This window comes from Zalophus californianus, chromosome 3, assembly GCF_009762305.2.
Source record: "Zalophus californianus isolate mZalCal1 chromosome 3, mZalCal1.pri.v2, whole genome shotgun sequence".
Classification (NCBI taxonomy): Eukaryota; Metazoa; Chordata; class Mammalia; order Carnivora; family Otariidae; genus Zalophus; species Zalophus californianus.
In genome coordinates, this window is record NC_045597.1 from 4,749,189 (window position 1) to 4,775,940 (window position 26,752).

Sequence of the window (26,752 nt, forward strand, 5' to 3'; positions counted from 1 at the left end):
GCACCCGCTCAGCCTCCTGCTCCTGCCGCTGGGGTGCGAGGGAGGGGCGGAGTGGGCAGGGTCCTCAGGGAAAATGAGAGCTTTGCTCACAGCATCGTCCGGCACGAGTCGGGATGGAGGGGACCCCAGATTTTCCCAGCGCGTCTGTTGCTTTCCATTCTCGGAACTCCGAGAGCCAACGCTAAGGGGCACCAGAGGCTCGGACTGCAGCGGCTGCTTCTCGGGCAGCCCGGTAGCCCGCTGCTGCGGAAGAACTAGCGGCAGCAGAGCCCAGCTCAGTGGGGGCTGGGGCGCAGGCCGTCGGAGTGTGGGGGGGCGGGTCACGGGAGTTTGGGATGCTCCAGATCGGAGGAAGAAGCGGCGGAGGTCAAGACGTCGAGCCCGGAGCAGAGGGCTAGGTGGTGACCGCCCGATAGCCTAGGTCTTCTTAGGTTTTTTTCCCCTAAGACTCTGCGAGGTTGCTTCTAATCTCCTTTTACTTTGTAATGTGAAATATGTCGCTGTAATATATACAGCTACAACCTTAGATATAGATGCACGCACACGCCATCCCTTCCAAACACTAAAATCATTTGACAAAATAATTTAACGCACTAGTAGCTGTTGATCTCTAGTTGTCTAGGTATCCCTAGGCACATGCAGAGACCAAATGTCACCTCCTGTCTTCTCTGGCCAATTCTTGTTTACTCCCGTCCTCTATCCTTTCATCTGAAGTCGATCATTCCTTAGTTAAGAAGGCAATACCCAGACCCTCGCCCCACGAGAAACCTCTAACCGCCAGCCCGCAGCTCGGACTTTTTCCGGAGGCAGAGCGGGAGCCGGGGAGGCTGTAGAAATTAGCCAGCATCCTCAGCCCTGCGGTCCGCATTCTGACTTTTATCAGTGGTAACAGAAAAGAAAAACCGAAAGGTGGGGAGGGCGCCGGGAGCCCAGAAGTCCAGGCGGGGCCCGCGGGCACAGCCCCCGTGCGTCCTCGCCCTCCTGCTGCGCCCGGGCCCAGCCCGGTGCCAATGCGCCAGGATGGAGAGATCTCGGCGCGGGAGGAGATGACGCAAAAGCCAGTGCTCCCCCCCAAAAAAGTGTTTCTCCAGGACGAAGATGGCGGCAACTTAGCCGGGGACTGAAGATGACTGTGGCTCTCGGGAGGCCCAGCCCAGGCGATTCGGCCCCGAGGTCCGGGGGAGGCGGCGTCAGCAGTCGGAGCCCGGCGGCGGCGGCGGCGGCGGCGGCGGCGGCGGCGCCCGCGGGCAGACCTGCAGCGGCGGCGGCGGCGGCGGCAGTTCGAGCGCGGGGTGGGGGGTGGGGGGGAGGGAGAGCCCTGCCGGCGGCGGCTGCCCAGGCTCCGGACTCGGGGAGAGCGAGCGAGAAGTAGGAGCAGGCGGAGGAGGAGAGAAAGGAGAAGGAAAGGAAGGAGGAGGAGAGGAGCTGGGGGAGCGCTCCGGTCGCCGTCAGTGGGCAGCGGAGACGCGGCATGCCCCTGGCGGGGGAGAGCGGGCTGTCCTCAGCAGGGCCATGGGGACCCGCGCTGTGACAATGCCTGGGTGAGAGGAGCAGCGCCAGCCAGCCCGCCACCTCCACCAGCATCACCTCCTGCACTCAGCTCACCGCCGGCCACCAGCCCCAGCCTCCTCCGACTGCCTCTCCGTCTCCCTCTCTCTCCCCCTCTCTCTCTCTCCCCTCTCTCTCTCTCTCTCTCTCTCCATTATTGTTTTCCACTCTACAGAGGATGGGGTCGGCTTATGATTAGGTCGGGAGCAAGTCAGATCTTCCTCCAAAGCCCGGTAATATTTATGTAGGCAAAGAGAGAGAGAGAACAGAGAGAGAGAGAGAGGGAGAGAGAGGGAGAGAGAGGGAGAGAGAGGGAGAGAGAGAGAGAGAGAGAGAACCGGGAGGAGGGGATAAGGAAATTAAACCCTTTAAGTCAATGCATATTGTGGTGACACCGGCACAGGAGCCCTCACGGTGGAGTCGGCCAGGGCTGTGCGTTCCCAAAATATGACCAGGGGTGCTTGGATGTGTCGGCAGTATGACGACGGCTTAAAAATCTGGTTGGCAGCACCCCGGGAGAACGAGAAACCGTTCATCGATTCAGAGAGGGCTCAGAAATGGCGACTGTCTCTGGCATCTCTCTTGTTCTTCACAGTCCTGCTCTCTGATCACTTGTGGTTCTGCGCCGAGGCCAAGCTGACCCGGACCCGCGACAAGGAGCAGCATCAGCATCGGCAGCGGCGGCAGCAGCAGCAGCGGCACCGGCAGCACGAGCCCTCCTGGCCCGCGCTCCTGGCGAGCATGGGGGAGTCCTCGCCCGCCGCCCAGGCACACAGACTCCTCTCCGCCTCCTCGTCCCCCACCCTGCCCCCCTCCCCGGGAGACGGCGGCGGCGGCGGCGGCAAGGGCAACCGAGGCAAAAACAACCGGAGCAAGGCTCTTTTTCTAGGAAACTCTGCCAAACCCGTGTGGCGCCTGGAGACTTGTTACCCCCAGGGCGCCTCCTCGGGCCAGTGCTTCACGGTGGAGAGCGCGGACGCCGTGTGCGCCAGGAACTGGAGTCGGGGGGTGGCGGCCGCGGGGGAGGAGCAGCCGGTGAGGGGGACGCATCCAGCTCCGCTCTGGAACTTGTCGGATTTTTACCTTTCGTTTTGTAATTCCTACACACTTTGGGAGTTGTTCTCGGGGTTGTCCAGTCCCAACACTTTGAACTGTAGTCTGGATGTGGTGCTCAAGGAGGGCGGCGAGATGACCACTTGCAGGCAGTGCGTCGAGGCTTACCAAGACTACGACCACCACGCTCAGGAGAAATACGAAGAGTTTGAGAGTGTGCTCCATAAATATTTACAGTCGGAGGAGTACTCGGTGAAATCGTGTCCTGAGGACTGTAAGGTAGGAACAGTGTATTTCCACCCCCCCTCCCTTCTTGCGCTTTTCTGTCTTGTGTGTCTTTAGCTGAGATGTCTTCTAGAGTTTTAAAATAGTTTTTTTTTCTCTGCTGGTTTTGTTACTTCTGTTGTTGCTTTTGTAGTTGTGAGGGCTTGACTTGCTGCTTGAGTTGGGAATACCTCAAGGATTGCTTGTGGACTGGTGCCTTCTTCTGGGAATCCTTGGAAGCTCAGGGAAGACCCTGGTGTTCTGAGATCATAAAGCTGATGCTTTAACTCTTACGGCTATGCAATTGGTTCAAACTCTGTTCCCCTTTTTAAAAAAAGAAAAATGGAATTTGAATGCAGCTTGCTGGGAAGACAGACATGGGACTGCATCCTGATGACCCCAGATAAAACCAGAGTCGGTGACAGGCATGTGTGGTTTGGCTTATGGACCTGCACACATGATCTCTCTCGTAGTGACATCATTAAGTTGGTTGACCAGAGGGACAATAGACAGTGTTTGTAGTTGTTTACATAGGAAGAACGGAAAAGCATTTTGCCTTTTTTATGGGGTAATTCTGGTTGTTTGCAAAGTATGGAGGCCTACCTAAGCATATTTATTCACCAGAAGTTTCCTGTTTTCTCTTAGACATTTGTATAATGATTGATCTGAGACTCACTATGCGTAGAAAGTTTTAATTAAGTATCTGGTGATCGATGATCAGTGTTAACTTATTTATCAGACACCTTATGTAATTAGCTTTAATTTCCAGGATGCTCTTCAGAACGGCTAAATGGCAAGTGTTAGATGCTGTGAATGAAAAATACTGATCTCCTTAATCATGTGTATTATATTCAACCTCTTCCTGTTGAATATAATGGTGGATATAATCCTTGCTGATCGACAAAGGAGAAGAGATTGCCAAGTTTCTCAAGAAATGGTCAATGTAATCATGGGTGCTTCTGCTAGTAGAAGTGTCCCTGTCCATGGTGCTGAAATGAGATTTGCTTGATAGCTCTGTTGAAGATACTGCAGTGACCTCTTAGTAGGGAAGAAATGATGACAGAATCTCAATGAGCCTTTATGTTTCATTCCAAGGGTAATTCTTAAACAACACAACAAAACAGTATTGCTTTTCAAAATAAATAATATACCACATTCTCTTCCTTTCTCCTCACTATTCCCCCAACCCCACACAGGGACCGAACAACTGTCTTCTGCCTCACTTACTTTGTACTGGGGAAGTGTAATCAGGGTGGTGTGGATCAAAGGCTTTTGTGATACTTTGACAAGAGAACTGGGCTAAGAGATAATCTGTTTAAAATGAACATAGTTCAAGGGCTTTTTTTTTTTATACTTTGGATTGATTGATTGTGCTTTTGACAATTAAGCTAAACTTAAAGTAAACTTGCTTTGTCAAGATTCTTTAAAAGACCAGAAACAGATCTTCTTTGCAAATAGTAATGTTGAGTTTACAACATTAACTTGGAATGCTACTTCACTAGATAAATGGCTCTTAAACTTTCTACCTATTTTTCTTAACCATACCACAATAATTCATGCCTGGGGATCAAAGTTATTCTTAATGGCAGAAGTTGGTGAATGACTAGCACATTTGCACAGTTGTTTATTTTGACAAGATACGTTGCATCAGAATTATAAAGATGAGAACACTAATTCCACTACTAATGAAAAGGGTGCAAGGGCTTTAGTATAGTTAGGTTTAAAAGTGGTACCTTGTAATATGTAATACTACATATTATGTAATAATATGAATTTGCTTGCTTCCCTGAATGCAAACTTTTATAGAAATTTCCAGTAATTCTAATTTGCGTAGGTTCAGTATTTAAGATAGTTTTCATTGTCAATAGACTGCAGCATATTTTCAAATAAACATGTCAAATATATATTTGTTCACATACCCAGATTTTAAATATATATAAATGTTTATTTTCTCCTTGACCTGAACAAAATCTCAACTTGATATTTATATTATCATAGGTATAGTGTAGGTTAAGCTAATTTGTCATGTTGTAAAGTACTTCTGGATTGTGTTTCTGTATAAAAGAGTCATCATTACCTGTATACACAAAAGTGTATCATAAAAATATTAATTGCTTTTTAGAAAAATTTCTTCCTCACATGGAAAAGTAAATACAGACATTTGAGTTTTTCATTACCACAACACAGAATTTATTACCCATGATGTCTTGTAGCTATTTCTTGGTTGTGTGATTTCAGTTAGATTTGTTAATTTGACATATTTATCCCACAATAACTGTTTTCAAAACTTACAATTTCAATTCTAAGGTGTCAGTGTTTTTGGGCTAATAACTCACAAGTTGAGTGCTTAGTTTCTTAGTTTAATGGATGATTTCTTTATGATTCTGCAAAAGTCACAAACATATCTACATGCAAATTATATTACATGGCTTAACATGCTACTTGTACGCATTTGAAGGATGTGTCTGAGTTCTTTCTAAACATAATGATTTCAAACATACTTAAAATTATGAAAAGGGGACTATCATCAGGGGCCTTGTTCTAAATATACATTCCATGCAAAATTTTCCAAATTTTAAGGTAGCCACAAAGTCCTAGGCTACATTAAAAGTAAATGCATTATATTTCTGGGATTGGTAATATATTCATGAAAAAGATCCAATTTTGATAGTTTATAAATATATTTATAGAATTATAGACAGAATATATTTAATCATATTAGCTAAACAAACTATTAGAATTCATATTTTAGGAGAAATATATTAACTTTATTATACCCATATATAATCAAATGATTAATGCTGTGATTTCTAACTTTTAAAAGTTAGGGCATGTATTATTATTACCTTCTAGTTTTATATTCTTCACTCCATTAAGAAAAATGCCACATAGCATATATGTATAAAATTAAAATAGATCAAATTTAATTTTTATTTAACTTTTTAAAAAGGCTTTTTTGGCTCATTATGCTGAAAAAAAAAACTCTTAATATTGATCTAATACAATCATAATGTCTTGAGTCCAAAGTAATTGGAGATCAAAAACAACTTAGATTTACTTTAACAAACCTTTGTATTACAACATATAATAGAAATCATTTGTATCCAAGAATATTTCCTAATATTCTGAGAAATAACTGGTTTAATTTTTTAAAAGAAAATATGCACATTTATCTAGGAAGTAATTTATGAAAAAATAAAGAACAAAAACCATTGCATGTATCATTTATATTATAGCATTCAAGCTGCTATATTACATAAACCAGGTAGCAAGAATTATGACAGTAATTCTCTGTAGTTTACAGTGTTATTCAAAATACTGTTTTTGATATATGCTTAATAAGAATCTAACAAATCTGTAAAAAACTTCAAGTTGGGTGGTATTATTAAAAAAATACACTATTCTAAAAAAAAGAATACACTATTCTAAGATACAAAATTACATATGCATATTATTAACATGCTGGATTTTTTAACGTAAATAAAGATCTTTCCGTTAAATATGCCATTCTTTAGCTCCTAAGCATTCTTGAAAATGTGTATTATAAAAACTTGTGATACTTAGGAAATACAGATTTCTGCGTGAACAGGTGAACTTTTGTTACTGCTATTTACTTAGTATACCTTTAGACAGATGGTCAGTGAAAGCAGATTTGAGATTAGATTCTAACATAAATCATTACGTCATCTGTATTTTAGTTCTGTCAGCACAAAGTCTGATCTTTATACTCTCATGAACGTATGCATTCTCATATTTTAATTTTTATAAGTCATATTAAAGCAGATTCTCTTGCTTATTTTTAACAATCACTGACCAAAGAGATAACCCTGCCAGTGTTAGGTATATACAACAGTTGTGATACCTGAAGCTTTCTGTATTGTCTGCAGGAAACACAAACAGTAACCAGTTTGATAACATAGAATTTAGATTACATAATGTGCTCCTTGAAAAAAAGGCATTTCTTAGGTTCTTATTTATTTTGGTGTCATGCACTATAGATTCTTAAAAAATAGTTTTTTTTAAAGAAATTCAAATATCTAACAATTCTTTCCACTAAAGTATTATTTTGCTGTTGATGAAGTACTATTTTGTGTATTATGACGCTGTCCAGAACTGTGGAATACGTCTGCAAATACAGCTCTTTTATATTCTACCACTTTATTATTTTCAAATCTGCAAAATCAAACAGTCTAACCTTGCAGATGATCACTTTGACCATTAATAAGGCCATTTATAAGGTCAAAGCCATGATCATAATCATTTTTATGACCCAGATTTTTTCTTTATTATATTTTTCCTCTATATGCAACTACTGATTTATGATTTGTGTTTTATTTTTATAAGGAAACACCCCAAATTTTATCTTAATATTAGATGCCTGTTATTTTATAGACTAAAGAATGAATATTTTTACTTTGAACCTGTAACTGGGTCAAATTAGTAGCTATATAGGGCATAACCACAAAGTTTCAATAATTGCTGTTATACATTGGTTTAATCACTTTAATTAGATGAAGATGGTGACTGCATATGCAAGGTGAATTAAAATATGAACGAAAGGAGATCAAACAGTGCTTTCAGCCTCATGCTCCCCCACATATAAATCATAGTACATTAAGATATCTTTTCTTGCTAGATTAAATTTGCAAGAACAAATATACAGATAGCTGTTTCAAACAAGAGAATATTTTGGTTTGAATTATCTGACCTATTGCTTTAATTTCAAGTCCTAGTTTCCTGCTTAATCTTCATCTTGTATATCAACATCACATTAACTCAGCACCAAACATTTTTGTTGTTTATTTTATATTGATTTATACTGCAAAGATGTTTCTTCAAAATCAGTAAACATTTAGTCTGGATCAATGGTCCTTGGGGTCACACTGGAATATCCTGGGGGATCTTTGAAGAAGCCCCCTAGCCCTGAAAGAGATTCTGATTTCATTGATCTGGTTTGTGTCATGGGCTTGGGATGTCCAGTTTCCCTGGTGACTCATGTGTGTGGCAAAGGTTGAGAACCACTGTTCTAGTTGTCAGGGACAGCTCAAGTGCAAAAACCTTCCAGTTCCTGTGCCTCTGTAATACATAATAATTTCATTTGCTCAACTGATGAGAATGGAACTCAAGATATTTTTGAAAAGTGGTAGAGGCAACAGGACATAGCCAGAGGGCAGGGGAGCACATATGTAGTAACTAGACTGAGGAATTAGATGAAAAGTGAACCAACTGGATGTAAGGGTTAAGGGATATGGCCAAAGAGAACATGGAGAGAGGGAGGTGGATGCAGAGAAGACCCGAGTTTTGAATGTCTAAGAATGGGCCCACTGGCTATGCCTATTCTTTCTTTTAGGTAGAACTGAGTCATTATACTAATGTTCAATAATGGGTTGATGACATGAGTGCAGAAACTGAATGATTGTCTTTCTGAGACTGATCAATTACTTTATTAGAGGAGGCCCAGCCTCATTATTTTTGTCTCTAATTTTAGCCCATATAAATGGCCAAAATTTAGATTTTTTAAAAAAATACATGGTTGGTTTTAGAGAAGACCTTTTCGCTTTTTGTAATACTTTGCATGATTCTGGTCTGTTCTTCATCTGTTCACTTTATTAATCCTAGGAAATCACTAATTCTTTTTCACTTTTCTTTCATTGTAATGATAAGCCATTTTTTAAACTTATTTCTATATTACTACAATAACTACTTGACATCCATACAGTTTTTTGAAGGTACAAATGCTAAGTAGTCACAGATTATGACAAAGCTTAATTTAGGAATTAGTTTCAAGAGGATCTTATTATTCTGTTTGGAAGTAATTATAATGTCAATAATATTTTATTTTTTAACTTTTTAGATTATAAGGTGCTGTGAAACATTAAATCTAAGTTTTATCTAAGGAAAAAGGGAATATTAATATAGTCCAAAAAATGGAATTTCTTTAATGAAATGTGAATTTACTCTGATTCTTTAAAACTGGAAACACTTGCCTTTTTTGTAATAAATGGTTACTGATTTATAGTATGTATTTTGTTGGAATACATGAAAATATTTAATTCTTGGCTGTTTCAAGTGTTAAAAGGTAATAGTTGACTCCCCCACCCCACTGCCACCTCTTGGTAGTCTGTTTCTACATTCAGTCATTTATAAACAAAATGTTGTATAAGCTACCACAGATGGTAAAAAAAAAAAATGTCTTGCAAAAATAGAAGTTTAATATCTGTTTAAGTACTGTTACTGATTTTAGCAGTGACAGTAGCATATCCACACATAATATATGAGAGTGAATGCAACAAATTAGTTCTATGGAAATGCATGGGGATTCTGTATGTCACCAGCTCCACCCCTCCCAGGAGGGGAAATGGGCTCTAGTCAAAACTGTGTCTTTATCCCTCGGTTTTCTTACCTTCCTCTCAGTATGCCTTCTTATTATCCCCTGGCTGAGTCTTGTGGCATTTCCAGGGGCTGTGTCCCATGGGAGACCCAAAGTTCAGGGGTCTTTCTTTGCGTCTCTACTGCCATCAGAAATGATCAGGCTCTTTCTTACTGAACTATCACTGACTTAGTTTATTTGAAAAGAAAATTGAACTGAGATGTAGATGGATGATCATGGCAAAGTATTAGCTCTCACAGAAAATGATTTGAATCACTCATAGATTTAAGTGCTGGAACAGGCTTCAACACAAGCTGTTTAATAAGCTTTAGAGCTTATTGGAAGTCCGAAACTTGTCTAATTCATTTAATCTTTACATCATCTCTATATGAGGTAATTTTATCACAGTTTTTATTGATGAGTAAAGCAAGGACAGGAAGTTAACTATTCCAAGGTCAAACAGCTGGGCAGTGTTAAAGATCAAGTTCACTTTGTCACTTTAATGTATTTTGTCTTTTTCTTTTATTATGAGCATTACTAACATATCAAAGAATGAAAAGATTAGTATAGTAAGCCCACACATACTTTCACGTAGATTTAACAACTGTTAAAAAGTCTTGCTGTAGGAGATACCTCTGGGGAGGTGTTTGTGCTCAATTGTGAAGGATCATATATCCCATGCTAAGGCCTTTGAATTTTATTTTCTGGATGAAAAAATATCAGAGAAGAATTTTGATCAAGGGGGATTCATTTGGGATGCTTTGTTTTTCTCAAAAATTATCTCTAATGGTAATGTGATAATAGGGTGGGATAGGTTGAAGTAATGCCAGAGAGATTAATTCAGAATCTGCTGTCTTCCTTTGGGGTAATGTGATGGCCCTAAATCAGTACTCTTCAACAGAACTTTCTGTGACAAAGGAAATGTTCTATCCTCCACCCTGTCCAAAATGGTAGCTCCTAGCTATGTGTGGCTACTGAGCGGTTGAAATGTGGCTAGAGTGAATGAAGGTCTGAATTTTAAATTTTATTTAACTTTAATTAGTCTAAATTTAAATAGCCTCAGTGTCTAGTGGCTACCATGTTGGGCAGAAAATTCTAAATGACTCGCGTGGCTATGGGGATGGAGAAGAAAGGCAAGATTCCAGGGACTTTTCTCAGTCCAGACGTACTGACTGTAGAGAAAGGATATGGTTCAAGGTTTATAAAAGGTGAGGTTATGGGAGTTGATACCATTGACAGAGAGGAGAGACATAGAGGGAGGAGCAAGTTGGGATTGGCATTGCTGAAAGAAACAAGGAGTGCATTTTTGTAGAAAATGATAGCAGAAGATAGATGTACAGTAGGTAGCATGCCACGTGGGTTCGGTTGAGGGAGTTTGGTAGTGAAGTTCACTCTCTCCATGTAGGTTTGATTTGGGAAGCTGTGGACAGAGATTAGATGACTTAACCAAAATAAATTATATGGAGAGAAGACCAAAGATGAATCCTGAGGAAGAACAACATCTAAGCGTTTGGGCAGAAAAGGGACCAGGGAAGGAGACAGAGGAGCACAAGGGATGAGAGTAAAAATATGAGGGGGTGGGGCATGAATGCACAAGTGAGAGGAGGAAGAGGGAGAAGCAGAGGCAGAGGGAAGGGAGAGGGAATCGCAAAAATGTGATCATCTGAAGGGTATGGGGCAGGACTTTAAGAAAGATGCAGAATTAGTCAGGTCTGTTTTATCTTGCAGAAAGGCCATGTGGGGTGAAGCCTAGGAATAGGTCACCGGATTTGGCAATTAGCTCTTGTCAACCTTACAAGAGTAGTTTCAGTAGCTTGGTAGGGAGAGATGTCAAGTTGTGATGGATTAAGGAATGACTTGGAGCTGAGATAAAGACTAGTCTGAATGACTCTTCCTTAGGAGAGAAAAGAGAAAAGAGAATGGAGTAGGTGGGAAGATGTGAATTTAAAGAAGTAAATATTTTACGATGAAATAAACTTTAGGATATTTGTAACTTTTGATCTAGGACCTGGATGAGAATATGAGATAGAAAGTACCAGATTCAGAAAAAAAATAGTGAAGGCACCAGATCCCAAAGAAGAGGTGATGGCTCCCATCTATTCCCAGCCTTGGGGAGGAAGAGAGATTGTGTCTGTGCATTTTGCTATACATCACAGATCCTTTATTTTATGTTTTAAACAGGAACAAAGTTTTAATTCCAGGATTTCAAAAATAAACACATTTGTCATTTTGAATATGCTTAAATGAAGTAGAAAATTCATTTTCAAATAATACAAAATAATTATTGATTGTAAATATCAACAGTTACATAATATGTGTTAACTATACTTTCTTAGGTTGTGTTGCTCTGGGGTTTAATCATATATTTAGGGAACCCACTGAATTAAATATGGCCATCTCTTTATAGGATTTCTTTAAAAAATACTGAAATAGAAATAGAAATTAATTTTAAACCTAATAGAGAATATCATAAAATGGTTAAAAGAACAGTTGAGGATAGCCTGGGTTCGGCCCTCAGATTCACCATTTATTAGTTACATGACATCACCCTAGTTACTTAAAATAGGGATTTTAGTATCTCTTTCATAACATGGTTACAAGGAAGAAATCAGAAGACTCCCATGCATATAAATGTACCCAACCTAGGGCTTGATGATGCTCAGTAAATGGGACAATTCATTAAAAACCATGGGGAAAAAAACCATAAGAAAATCAGTAAAATTAACATAGTCTTCACTTGAGGTCTCATAGAAATTGTCTGGTAAACAATACTCACTTACAAGGGTTTTATAAGCAGACTTTGTATTTTGCATGATAAAATTCTCAGTTTTATTACATCTACATGCTTCTCTAGAAAGGTGAATAAATTATTGAACAATGCTAAAATAAAGTAGAAAACATAAGTTCAGCTGGAGTGAAAATGTTCCATTCCTAAACCTCGAAGTTTTCCCCTATTTTAGATTAAAAATTTACATCTGCCGGGTTTTAGACTGAGTGGATCCCCTTAGGTTACCCCAGAGGGATTTGAGCCCTTTTATGCACAGACCTTTTTGAGAGGACAAGTGGAGAAACCATTGTAATGATCGTCCATCTCCTGGAACCCTCTTGGTTAAAAAAATAAATCTTGGGGAAAGTAGTTTGTAAGGCATTGCAAAGTCGTGCCTTCACAGTCCATTTTAAAAGATGAGGCCCTTTGCCCTGCCCTCTAGATACTTGGCTTTGTTTTCGTTTTTTGTGTCCCTGTTATTTTCTGCTCTGACCCGCATTTACCCACTCAGCCAAATTTAGTATTTTTATTGATTGGGGAGGGAGAGGAAGTCGGGTAAAAGTTTGCCTTGATATTGAACTAGAGCTAGCAGACAAGGCAAACATGGCAAGTGCCAAGACATAGAAGACTGAATGGGGAGAATAAAATATGAGACTGTGCTCCATGTGTGGCAACATGATTGCCCTCAGAAAGAGAAGACACAGGGACACACAGCAAGATTCTTTAATCAGATAAAAATCAGCATGTGGAAGGGGAGTCTTATTATCCAGTACTTCAAGTGGCTCTAGGGGTGAGAATGAGGATCTGTACGTAGATATTTTATGCAAAAATATCTCTACTCTCTATAAGGAAGAGTGTTTTATTAACGGGTACAATGGCAGGAGTTGCCTGAGGCAATCAGAGCACATTGCTACAGAAGATGTACAAATGGGATGGGAGCTATCTTCTGTGACCCTGCAGGATGTCTTGCCTGGGTGTTGCAGGTTGACCAGATGATTATAAATATTCCATCCAACAGCCTTTGGCATAAGATGAGGCACCCAGAAGTGATAAGCTTGCACAGTGAGATTGTACTTATTACTAATTCCTGCCAAAGAAAAATTTTCTTACACACAAAATATAACTAATTTCCTAGCCTAGCACCTCACTCATAGTAATACTTCCCTTTAAAAAATGAAAGTCTTGACAATATCAACTTTAAATTATTTCTCTGGTTTCTGTTTATATTGTTATCAGTCTGAATAACTTTTAAAAAGAATGAATCAGGGGCGCCTGGGTGGCTCAGTTGTTAAGCATCTGCCTTTGGCTCAGGTCATGATCCCAGAGTCCTGGGATCGAGTCCTGCATCGGGCTCCCTGCTCCGCGGGAAGCCTGCTTCTCCCTCTCCCACTCCCCCTGCTTGTGTTCCCTCTCTCGCTGTGTCTCTCTGTCAAATAAATAAATAAAATCTTAAAAAAAAAAGAATGAATCAACGACATATGCTTATCCTGAAGATGTATAGGAACAGAGTTAGACTCATCTATGAAGAAAATTTGTTTTTTGTTATTGCTCATTTGCAGAAATACTCATTATCTTCTGATCACAAACATCAATCACTGCTATAGACTGTCACACAGGACTCAACAACATGGTCAGACTGGGAAGGAGAAGGTGGATAATGACCTTTCCGTATTGGTTTTGTGGCCCTTCTTTTCAGGCATTAAGTCATCCCATATCCAGTTCTTTGGGGATATTATCACCAGGGACAAAACCACTGTATTAAATTCCCCACTCTCATGGAATTATACTCATTAAGTTTTTACCATAAATAAGCCCTAGGCAGATGACTCTAGCATCCTTATCTTGTTTATTTCCCACAACAGTCCAAAATCATGGGCAAAACTAGCATTTTCAACAAACAGGGTGATGGTGACTGAGGTTTAGAGAAGTTAAAGAATGTGCTCAAGTGCTCACAGATAGCTGTGGCGTAGCCAGAAGTTAAACCCAGTAGTATCTGGAGCTTAAATCTCAGAGGCTGAATTTAGCTCTTCGATGACACTGTCCATTCTGTCACAAATTGTTGCTCCTGTCTAGGTGTTTTTGTTTTTGTTTTTGTCTTTTTTTTTAAGGGTGGAGACTGTGGGAGGAAAGGGGCAGGAGTAGAGGGAATATAAAGTTCTTTGGCACATCAAAACAAACAACACGCTTCATCCAGCTTTCTTGCTGCTGCAGCAGCTTCGTGTGGGGAATAAATAGGGGCCTAAAAGAATGGCTGGGATACAAATTGCTGTTCCACCAGGTCCTGTGAGATCGGGTGCTTCTGTCTAGTTCGAGGAGTCCCCAAGAGCAGGAGCGGAGCAGGTGGAGAGTAAGATGTAACTGGCGAGTTGTCCTCTCAGCTCAAGCCACTCTGAAAGGAGGTGATGGCTTCGTACCGCAGGGCACCAACACTGTTTAGACACTGAGCTGGTAGGAAGCACCGACAAGTTTGTCCTTCTCATCTAGTCATTAGCTGCCAATCAAAGCTGTCCTCCTAGTTCAGATCAGCTGCCTAAGAGATCTCGAACTTAGTTTTCATAGAGGCGTTTTTAGAAGCACTGTGGTATGTTTAACCTTTGGAATCTCAGAGACCCTACTAGATAAGCAGTGGTCTTCTGCCTGAAGAGAAACAAATGTATTTTAAAAAGGTCGATCTGAATCTTAAACCATTTAAAAACAGGATTTCTCCTTCCCTGCAGGGAAAACTGGGCTGGCTGCTGGGAGCCATTGGGCGTGAAGGTGTGGGGCAGCTGTGCTTTCTGACGCGGTGGCTTCAGCCCAAGTCCAAGGGGAGTCATGGGGAAAGAGACCCACATGCAAATGCACGTGATCTTGCTGCCCATTGGAGCTGCGAGTCTCTGGCTCTGATCCGCTCTGTGAAGGGTTGGCAAATTATGACAATTCAGATACGTTCTCTTTGTCCCATGAAGTGTCTCCATATATATTGAAATTTTAGAAGTCACTTAGGAAAAAATGAATCCTTCCATATCACTTCGGTTTAGAATTTTTAAACTTTTCATTTTTATTCAATGTGGCTGAAAAATTCCAGTAAAGAAGAGGGAATTCAAGTCTGAGTAAACAAGATCCTTGTGGGCATAGTTTGATTTCAATGATGAATATAGATTATTTGTGTTTTTCACCTGCTCAACCATGGATTGCTTTCCCCCTTCAGTTCATTGGCTCTTTAAGATTATTAAAACAACTAATCCAATCTTTAGATATGTTGATAGTTTTTGTTCTTATGACTTAATGGATGAAACAGACCAATCATGTATAATACAGTTTTACCTCCCAGGAGTCAAAGGAAGCTCTTTATCTATCTATATATTTTTTTTTTTTTGGCAAAAACAAGCATACTATAAGAGTACCTAAACTTTTTTGTTTGTTGACAGATAATTTTCTCAAATCCAAATACTTCCAAATCTGAGGAAAGTTAACAAAATCCCTTGATATTTATAGTCCCAAATCTTTGATCTTATGTTTCATATGTGATATTAAGAACTTGAACTTCAAAAAAAAAAAAAAAAGAACTTGAGCTTTTTCATAATAAAAGTCTAAAATGTTTCCTTAAAGCTTTGGAGATTAAAAAATTTTTGATGTTCCTCAATTATTTCATAAAGGTAGAGATGTTTGAAAGGTCTTAATTGCAGGAGCAAGTCTTCACATTGACGAAGGGGTCCGTCTTTGTCCCAGTCGCCCAGTCCAGATGGGCAGCACTGCAGATGTGTTGGCTGGAGAGTTCACTGTCCCATGGTTCCACCGCGTGAGTGTTGGTGCTGTCAGCTTTTCCTAGCTTCTATTTGGCTGTGTCCACACAGGAAAAGAAAACTAAGACCAATAAATAACTACAGTTAAGACAAATACAGATTCCCAAAGATTTGAAATGCTGTTTTGTTCCTCACCTTTTTGGCGAACGGTGTTTGTCAGAAATATGGTGCATCCCTGCGGAGGAAATGATGCTCGCTTCTCCAATATTACATGTTAATTGGATGGCTGTTTAATTTTCTCACGGTATCCACTTTAAACAGAAAAGTGCAAAAGCTAAGCAGTGCAAATTTGCATTTCTTTAATGACTTGATTATATGAATAATACGAAAACAGTACAGCTAAAGGCTCATAGCACTCAACAATTTCCTTTTTTTTTTTTCCCCAAGTCAAGACTAGGGTAGATGAGGAATGTAGAAAAATTAACTTGTGATAGATAGGGTTCAGAGAAAAAAATCTTATCTTCATCCAGATATATTAATTTATCTTAATGGCCTGACATTTGAAATGCATGGGTCCAGATGAAGTAGCTGAATTCATGCTTCCAGTAGAGCAAGGAAAACATGCAATGATATTTGAGAGTTCCCATTTTCTACCTTTGACCGATTACTACAATTTACTCTTGCCTATGTAGTGCTGTCTCCATTCTGAGCTACTTGAACCTATTCTTATTCTACATTTTTAAAAATACATGATAATATGTGCTGCATTTAATGTGGTAAATTATTAAGGATAGTTTCCCAAGCAGCTGTCCAACCAAGTTCCTCTGACTTCTCTAATTAATCGTTAAGGGTTGTCCTCTAGGGTTGCTGTTATTTGTTGTGGACCAAGCAGGTGAATCAGAGGGGCCAAAGAAGTGTTGGCATTGAAGAGAATGCATGCGTTTTCAAAGAATGATCACAGTGATTATTAGCAGAAGATATGATAGTTGTCATCCAGATATGTTAAAGGATATTGTGTAAAGAACATTTTAATAATTTAATTTGTAATCATTGCCTCTGGGAATGCATTTTGTTATACAATTTTTGTGTACTATATAGGAAAAAAATTGTATGGGGACAAGTAATATTACTTTCTAAAAATGGATCTTTAGTGGAAACTGTTGTTGGATAGTCTGAGCGCTATTATATGGCAACAGTAATTTAGACACTGAGATAAAAAATATCCCTCAGTGCACCTAGTTAAATAAAGAATAATCAGACATTTCATCATGTGTGACTCATAAATGGACATGCAAAAAAAAAGTAGGAAATTTATATATAAACAGGGTAATTGTTAAAGCAAGGGAAGAAAGGAATGTGAGAGAAAACCCAGGAAAATACTTGCTTTTTTTTTCCCTCCAAGATGCACATAAATGAGAACAAGGTTAAAGGCATGTAAATATCTTAATCCAAAAGCTGTTGTGCTCATAATGTTTTACTGAAAAAAACAATCCTGGCAACAAATTTTCTTTTTCATACGGTCCCACTTTCACCCTATAGGTGAAAATTAGATTTTACTCAAAGAGCCTTGAAATTAGGACCATGCTGCAAATCGCTTATGAAAACTTCATGGTTTTTCTCTTAAAATACAGGAGGCTATAAGTCCGATAATTATAAAATACCAATTTTATAAAATATGGTGTTTGATATCTTCGTTCCTGAACAACAGCTTTTTATACGGGAACCATAAACAGAGTATTTTATTTATACATGCTTCTTTATGGGTAATTATGGGTTTGAAAAGTCATAAACAGCAGTGTAATTACTCCATAGCTTGCAGTGGGGGATGTGTGTTTCCTTAAACTAGCCACTTAAAGAAAGAAATAACTGTTCATCTCTGAACCTTTCCAGAGAAGCAATTCTTAAAATCCGATGTTTCCCAAATTTAGAAGACTTTAGCAAAATATATCACTGTTTGGTTTTGCTGATTAGTTTATGATTTTTAAGAAACTAGAAAGATACTGCACCTTGATCATATTGTGCACCAAAGTCAGGAAGAGACTGAAAGAGAAAACATTCCACTTAATAGAAAAAAGCAAAAAAGAGACTATTTGACAGCATAATAGAAACTTTTTCATCAATCCAAGCATAAAATGAAAGCTGTAGATATTTTTTTATTACAAGATTCTATTCAGGTACCTAACTAGGATGTTCAGAGCAGCAAAATTATTATATTACCTGAGAAATCACCCAGACAGTTCAAATAGTTCCCAAAATTCAAATTGCTCATAGGCAAATGTTTTAAAATAATACTTTCCAAACATTGTTCTTATTACTTCACATTATGAAATGAGCTAGAGTGTTAGAAATAAAACAAGGAAGAAACTCAACTCTGAATGGCCATTCAAAGGCTTTGGTGGAAAGTCTATCCTGCAGATTTTTTGGTATTCCTCCAACAAAGAGGAATCTGGGCATGGTTGTGACTGCTTCATAGAAAAGACTGGGGCATAGGTAATGCTCTGGGACTTCCATGGGAGCTGATAGATGGCCATGCATTTTTAGCCCTGTTTGCCGGGACACGTATTCTGGAAGATTTGAGCTGTCATATAAGACGTTTAAGTAACCCAAGACCACCCTACTGTAAGGAAGCCCAAGGCACAGAGAGAGGCTAGGGTAGGCTTTCTTGTAGATAGTCTCAGTTGAACCCAGACTTCGAGTTGTTCCAGGCCAGGTTCAGACATGTGGGTAGAACCTCCAGATGAGTGTCAGACGCCAGCCATTTAGGTCACCCTGAGCCCCTCAGATCTTCTCAAAGCACCAGACTCTTTAAAGGAGAGAAAAGCTTCCCCCTTTATGTAGTTTAACTTCCTGATCCACAGACTCTTAGACTGTAATGAAAAGGTTGCTGTTTTAAACTACATTTTTGAGTGGTTTGTTAGGCAGCAATAAACTAAGTGTTGATCAGTAATTGTTGAATGATTCTCCATTGTGTGAGAGGTTCCACTGAATAAAACTAATGAAAATTGAAAAAAACCCCAAAAACTACACAACTGATCTGGCCTCATATATTTTATTGAATTCTTTCCCTCTCTGGTTAGTAATGCTGGTAAGTAGTTTCTTGAAACTTTTATTGTGACGTTTTCCCCCTGCCGGTTCATTTAATTCATTTAGGAGCAGATATTCATGCATTGACTCTTGTGCACAGTTCATCATCTGAGGAGTTAGGAGATGTATGAAAAGATACAATGCCTGTGAGCAGGTTGTGTAAAATATAACTGAAAAGACACAGTTTGACACCACATACATGAACAATGCCATGGAGGGATTAGCACACTCCTCTGGGAATTCAGGATAGAACAGCTTCTTACTTCTTTCCCTGGATTTTTTACTAATATGTTTCCACTGTGTATCCATATGTGGCAGATAAAATGGAAATTAATGTAACTGTTCAATTAAAATATATCTGCTGAAATTTTTGAGAGAAGCAGTTTTAAAGACTGCACTATTTGGGAAAGTCTGGTGAAATCCTCAGCCTCATTTTAATTTTTTTTTTAATTAAGAAACTATAGTGAGTCCTCTTGAAATTGAATTATTTACTGTGCATTTATAACATGAAGCATTTTCAAGTGGGCGATTACCCTGATTTTCTGGTAGCCACCAAGTTTCTATTGTTCTTTAGGAGAAAGTAGTCACAGTTTCATGCATGTGTTACAGTATCACCTCTTTGCTCCTGCACCTTAGCCATAACTTTGGAATATTGTAAACAGTGCTTGCACAAATTTGTACATTCAATTTATCTGTTATATTTTGGGAAGCATTAAATGTTAATATTCATAGAAATCACAAAAGAAAACTGGGTATGGGCCAATCGGTAGCAAGTAGCATCATCTAACCACTAGGTAGGCTATGAAGAGGTGAGCAATTGTCATGAAAGCACCAACTAGTTTTCTGAAGGACTTACTAGGCTTTTTATTCAATGGAGTGGTTGCCATTTTTTCAGGGGCATGTATTAGATTTCCAAAATCATGAAAATGAAATCATGCATTAGATTTCCTTTCAAAGTGTAGATCGAAGTGAAGCAGCCTGAGTTTATTTTCTTTGCTTTCCAAAAAGGAAAAAAAAAAAAGTAGAGAATTCTGTTGTATCAGTTATCTATTGCTGTGTAACAAATTACTACAAACTTAGAGATTTAAAGCAATGCATGTTTATTATCTCACAACATCTGTGGGCCAGAAGTCCGGATATGGCTTGGATATGTCCTCAGCAAACACACAGTCAAGTTGTGGTCCAGGCTGGGGCCTCATCTGAGACTTGACTCTACTCTTTATCTGAAAAGATCAGATAAAGCCCATGTGGTTGTTGGCAGAATATGTGCCTTGCAGACTGTGGAACCGAGAACTTCAGACACTTGCTGGTCGCCTGCCCATTGGTTCTCTGCCATATGACCCTCTGTGGGGCAGTTTACTTCTTTAAAGCCATAAAGGGAAGGATTCTCAGCAAGACAGATTTATAATTGTATGTCATGTCATCATGAAATGATATCCTTCTTTGTTCTATTCTGTTTGTTGGAAGCAAGTCCAGTGGAGTCAACACAAGTACACAATGATGTTAAAGGGAGATGATGGGGCCACCTTAGAGACTATTTGCACACCCATTCCTTTTAAAGGTCCTTCAAATACATTATTCTTTAGATAATCAAAGACAGTTTCACATATTATTTAATCATCTCAGACAAGATAAATGTTTGTTTTTGTTTTATGTTGCTACTAAATCAAGAAATATTTGATAAATCTTTAATTGTAAATGTAGGAAACCATCAGCATTATTAAGTACAAATATGTTTTACTGTAGGAACATAGGTAAGTAAAAATTTATTAGGCATGATCCGCATAAGGAAAATGGTATTTTAACTAAAGAAATTGAAAATAGTCATTTTCAAGCCTTCTTACTTCTCCCAAAATTGTTTCTGTATAAAATTAAATCCTAAATTTGCCTTGAAATGTTTCCTTAACATTTAAAAATTTTGCTATGATTATGGAATAATAAATGTCACATAATTGCTTTAGAAGAATACAGTCTGTTTCCTAAAAAAGTATTTTAAGGTCAATTAATGAATCTTTAGAACCTGTAGTTTCTAAGTGGTGACTTATAATTCTCATAAAAACATTGAATTATCTAGACTAATACAGCAAACACATATGCCAATTTATTCATCTATATAAATCTCATTCGTCTGGAATGCTGCCCATAATGCTAACTTCACATTAAAGGTTTCAGCAGTGGGATTTGAAATAAACATGAAGGCATGTTAGGGCAACTGTCTTTATGAACAGAGGCCAGGAAACTCTCTCTTTTCAACTCTTCCGACCCTATTAGAAGATTTTTTTTTTCTTTTTACGCTTTCTGGAGAGCCAGATATTCTTCTGGGGGCTGCATTTTTGTCTTTAGATCTTGATCCTCATTAAAGTAGTGGCTTATTAGCACATAGAAAATGAAAAACACAGTTTGGAGATAAGGTTCTAGTTTCTGGGTTCCTACTCATTGAGGAACTGGTATGTTTCTGTATGGAGGGGAAGTAAATTAGATTGGTTTATTGGGCAGACAGGGTAAGAGTCAAGTTTACTGCTGCCCTATGCACCTCAACTTCCAGCTATTCCTTGACATTAGGTAGCTCGATTCCACAGCACAGACTGATCTTCTGTCTAAGGAAGTTGAAATGGACCACTGCAATACCTCATTACTATTTGAGAAATGGTTCCAAGCATATGCCACCCAATAGCATCATCTTAGTATTTAAGGAAAAATGGAATTAGCAGTCCTTCATCTGGCCTTGGGTCATGCCAAAGTGATGAAAATGTGCAAAGTTAAGGATTAAAAAATATATATTTCTGGGTTTTCTCTGGCCATAAATGGAACCGTCTTCTGGACATTCTGAACTGACTATTAAGCTATATGTATATTGTTCTTTTTCTCCCCCTATGTATAGTTGCTGACTTAGAAATTACGTGCTATGTAAAATTAGGTCCAGGACTCTATTATTTATCCTCGTGCTACACTTGGTACACTTGGTACTGTTCACTAAATATTCACTGATTAGATATTATTCATTTGGATAAAATCTACTTTTAATTCCATAAACATATAAAAAAGCTGGGTAGCCAAATCTGTTGTGATCCCAGAAATCCCTATCCATATGCTACACTCTTGAGGAAATTTGGCACAGTTCAGTTATGGTCTTTTTCTGTGTGGGTTTTAGATGAAGTTCTGGATCACAATGTCAAAATCTTGTTTGAATTAGGGAAAAAGAAGCTAAATAAACCATCTTTTCATTTCAAAGTATATTCATCCCACTGTCAAACTATCAGTAGTTGTTGGAATTCTTCAAATCAAAGCATGATTCATGTAATTACTGTATTATGATTCGCTTTATTAAAGGGATGAAGGTATTTTAATGGTTTGTGACGAATGAAGAGAAGATGAAGTATGAAGAACTTGTCTGAGTGAGAACTGCTGGATATTGAATTTAGTTATAGTTATTGTTGAATATTCTCTTACTATGATTGAATCCAGACTCAAGACATTTTGTTCCTTAAAATTCCACTGAAGTAGATTTTAAGAATGACTTACATAATAATGAATTTTTTTTAAAGATTTTATTTATTCATTGTGAGAGACAGAGAGAGAGAGAGAGAGAGAGGCAGAGGGAGAAGCAGGCTCCCAAGGAGCAGGGAGCCCGATGCGGGACTCGATCCCAGGACCCTGGGATCACGACCTGAGCTGAAGGCAGACGCTCAACCGTCTGAGCCACCCAGGTGCCCATAATAATGAATTTTTAAATTCTTATTAACATCCTGCAAAAAAGACAAAAAAAAGAACTCTGGCATAACGACCTGACTTTTCATTTTAAATTCATGCTTGTTATTATGTTTTCTTCCAGTCATTTCATAAGAATCTGTTGAAGTTATTGATTTTGTAGATTTAAAAAAAAACCTATATATTATTTACAGCTACTTACAACTTGCTCCTCAACAGACTGCTGTTATTCCCAGTGATAAATATTAGAGAAGGGAATGTTAAGTTATTCTAATTGATAATTTTTAGAACCCTTCAAGAAGGACATTCCTTTAGAAATTTGGTAAGAGGAGAGTGAGTTTTAATATCCATTATTTGCTAATTCACATCAGGTTTAATTATGCAGAAAGTAAAGACCAAGCCTGTTTTGGTGCTTCAGTACTTGAGTGGAAAATAAGGCAATACTTTTTGCAGTACTTTGTTTCTTTGGAAACAATAGCATTTGATGTTAAGGAACAGTGTCTGTTTTATAAAATAAGATTTTGATCATCAGTTAGTATGTAGTTTCTCTCCAAACATCTATAAAGTGCTATTCAGTTTTTTAATTTTTTTTTTTTTCTTGATTCCACCCCCAGATGACTTCAGTTTCTACTAGCTGTCTTTAGTGACTTTGGGGTCAATCTGGCTCTATCCCAGGAAGGCAGCACAGAGGTTTTCCATATGCGCATTGGAAGTTTAAACCCAAACAAGGAGTTGGACTGATTAGGCTTACTCACTTGTGGATTTCATGTACCTTTACCAGGTGAACCACTTGGGGATCTTATTAAAACATCAAGCTTGATTAGTAGCCTTGGGGTGGGGCCTGAGCTTTGCATTTCCGAGTTTTTGGGTCATTGCTATGAAACAAGTGCATGGAATGGACCCTATTTTGTGCTGCAGTTGTGTGGTATTTGAGATGATAATACCGATGAGAAGGCTTCCATCCCGCCCTCCTTTGTTTTAGCAGACCCTTGACAATTCTGATGTAACATCCAGAGTTTGACAGCTTATTACCTGTAGGTTTAATTTATACTACCCCTGAGGTTCAATTTTGAATTGTACACTATAAGAATAAATCATTCATCGATTAAACAAATATGTACTGATATCCTACTATGTGCTAGACATTCTCTTAGGAGCTGGGTCACAAAGGCACAAAAGACTCAGACAAGTAGAGATCATTGTAATACAGTGTGATTATGGCTATTTACGGAGTGTCTGGGTAGTATGTGAGGCTTTGGAAAGTCTGCTCAGAGGAAATGATGGGTAGGCTGAAGCCTGAAGGCAGCGAGGACATAAATGGCACAGGGCAGAGAGATGTATCCCGGATGCCCTGCTTCCCAGAGTGTGCTCCGTAGATCAACAACATAGACCTGAATGCAGAGCTTGGTAGAAATTGAGTCGTGGGTCCCTCCCCAGACCAATGGCATCCCAGAATCAGAATCTGCATTTTCACAAGGTCCTCCGATAACTTAGTCAAGGGAACACTGGCTGTAGGGGAGAGAGCAGGGACATTGACCTCACTGGAGGAGACTGCTAACAGTACCTTGAAGCTGGTACCTTGAAGGCCAGTTAGTGAAAGAGATTATTCTTGAGTTTCTTTGTTAGTTTATCACAAAGTGTACATTCTTTGTATTATTTTTAATTAACTGATAAAAACGGCTGGAAAGGCTGGGTACAAAGTCCATTGTTAGCTGGGAGCGCTACCACTGTCTGAAATGGGGCTTGTTATCAGAGTTGGACTTCTCTGGCTTCAGGTGCTTTACTAAAGTCTCTGTACTGGGTCATTCAGGGAACAATCTCTGTTTGAAAAACCTTTCATTCTTATGCCAGCCATAAGGACTATTGCTTATGCCAACCTACTCCAAGAAAAGCCTTTTTCCTACCCTCGCTCATAGTCCACATGCTGCACTTCATGTGGGCATTCATTTCCAGGGATGCAGGTGATGCTTTGGTTCTCCCTAACAGATGTGCCCTATTTAATTTCAGCTTTCAAACTAAATAGGCTAGGATCTCAGAAATGTAAGAGTCATCATGTAAAAGCACAAAGCAGACATAGTCTTTCTAAATTCAGCCGTATTTGTTGGTTGCCTACTGCAAAGATAGTTATTTGCTTTAAGTTAGATATATTGTAACTTTCAGAAGTCCATCCAGTTTACTTGTGGTAAAAAGTTGCCTCTCACAAATCCACTTTATATTCCATCCAACCATCCAGTATCCTTGGATCATAACTAATGTATTCAAGGATACTATTTTTCATTAGACTCATTAGATGGTTTGTATTTAATACATGACCTATAAAAAGTGAATAAGAGGAAAAGGCTAGACACTTGCACATAATAATGAAGAAAGTAAATTTCATATGCTGTAAAGTCCATAGCTAAGAATTTGTTTTAAAAGTAACTGATAAAAAAATTAAAAAAGTAAAAATTAAAAAAAAAAAGTCACTGAGTCTGGGGGAACCTGGGTGATTAAAGCATCTGACTCTCGATTTCAGCTCAGGTCACGATCTCAGGGCTGTGAGATCCAGCCCCGCCTTGGGCTCCACCAGGCATGGAGCCTGCTTAGGATTCTGTCTCTCCCTCTGCCCCTCCCCCTGCTCTAAAAAACAAACAAAAATTAAAAGTAACTGAGGTTTTACTTGTCAAGTTTAGCATCCTGAGCATTTTATTTTCAGTTACTCTATTTTAAAGCCGTTCTATATTTAGCTTATGCGATGGTAAACATTTCCTTCCTTCCTTCCTCTTTCCCTCCGTCTCTCTCTCTCTTTTTCTTTCTTTCTTCTTTCTTTTACCTGATGCTATTTAAGAAATATATCTTATTCCACTTAGATGTATGACTTTTCTTCTCTGTGACCTGAAATGTTAATTATTACCATAACTTTGAAATATCTCAATGTGAGAAGCCTAATTTGTTTAACGAGTCATCCATAATTTATAAAAGTTGTCAAGCTCTATTGGATTGTTTGCATAAAAGTCCATTTTAGATGGGGAATCTCCTAAAAATAGCCATATTTAGACCGAGAGATTGCTCATTTGTTATGACAATAATGTGAAAGACCCTAGCATCCATGATATTTTTCCATTTTCAGCTTAGGGTTTTCTATGATGGTTTGGAGCAGTTTAGGCTCATTGAATATAATGTGTTTCGTTTTCAGTGTCAAAATCTGAATCCGATGCTGAATCATGGGTCTGATATGGTACTGGGCCAGACCATGATGTCTCCCAGGAACTTCTGACTTGGACTTGGATCAAGGTAGATTTTGCTCTTGGGTATCAGGAAAGAAGCAATTTGAAAATATAAATAAGGTGGAGACATGGGTGGGAGTGTTTTCGAGACATCTCCGTGCATAGGAGAAAGGTGTGTGGAGACACATCCACTCACTGTGGGTTGCTGCCTTTTCTACCTGCAGCTGTATCAGCACAGAAATCACTGATACTCGTCTAAACTCTCGTATCAGCAGGACATTCTGGACTTTTAAGTGTATCTCATGCAAGCACTGGAGCTCCCCTCCTTGCCTACTCGGGTTTAGCTCTCGATTTCTATCTCTGTTCACTTGGGACTTCCCATGTGCTGTCCTGGCCACAGTCTCCTGCTAGTATAGTATTAATTTCTTATATCCAGGAGATTACTGATAGAATTCAGAGCCCTTATGGGAGAAAAGGAGGGTGAGATCAGTCAAATGAGGCTCAGAAAAACAGTTGCAAATTTAGAAAGCTACACACGTACGGAAAATTATTCAGGCATCTTCAAAAAACACCAGTAGAAGCTTTCATTTTTTTAGATCAAGTTTCAGAATTTTAATCATTTCACAAAATTGCCACTTTTATAATCTCAAAGTGATATATATTTTTATCTTAAATGTAAAACAGTCCTTTAAAAGTTATATAAAAGAGACTAAGAATTCATTAGTTTCAGTGAGGTTCCCTTGCCCTTTATTTTGCAAGGAACTTCCAGGTGCTTAACCTTATTTCAGCTGAGGATGTTCAAGAGCGGTGCTGCTTCCCAGAACTTTCCCAAGAATAGAAATGTTCTGTATCTTCACTGTCTAGTACAGTAGCCACTAGCCACTTGTGGCGGTTGAGGACTTGAAAGGTGACCAGCAACACAGAGACTCAATAAATCTTTAGTTTTACCTAAATGCAATGAAAGTTGAATTGCAATATCCACATGTGGCTGGTGGCTCCCATATTGAGCAGCGTAATTCTTGAGAAT

At 39.0% G+C, this 26,752-nt stretch overlaps 1 protein-coding gene across 2 annotated transcripts in view; it reads left to right on the forward strand.

Moving 5' to 3' along the window:
• The first annotated feature begins 1,326 nt into the window (after positions 1–1,326).
• FAM155A (family with sequence similarity 155 member A) overlaps positions 1,327–26,752 on the forward strand; it is a 608,456-nt gene continuing 583,030 nt past the window's right edge. For both annotated transcript variants that reach the window (XM_027588054.2, XM_027588055.2), the window contains exon 1: positions 1,327–2,880. In XM_027588054.2, coding sequence (XP_027443855.1) covers positions 1,996–2,880 — 885 coding nt within the window. In that variant the 5' untranslated portion in view covers positions 1,327–1,995. The remainder of the gene's footprint in view (positions 2,881–26,752) is intronic.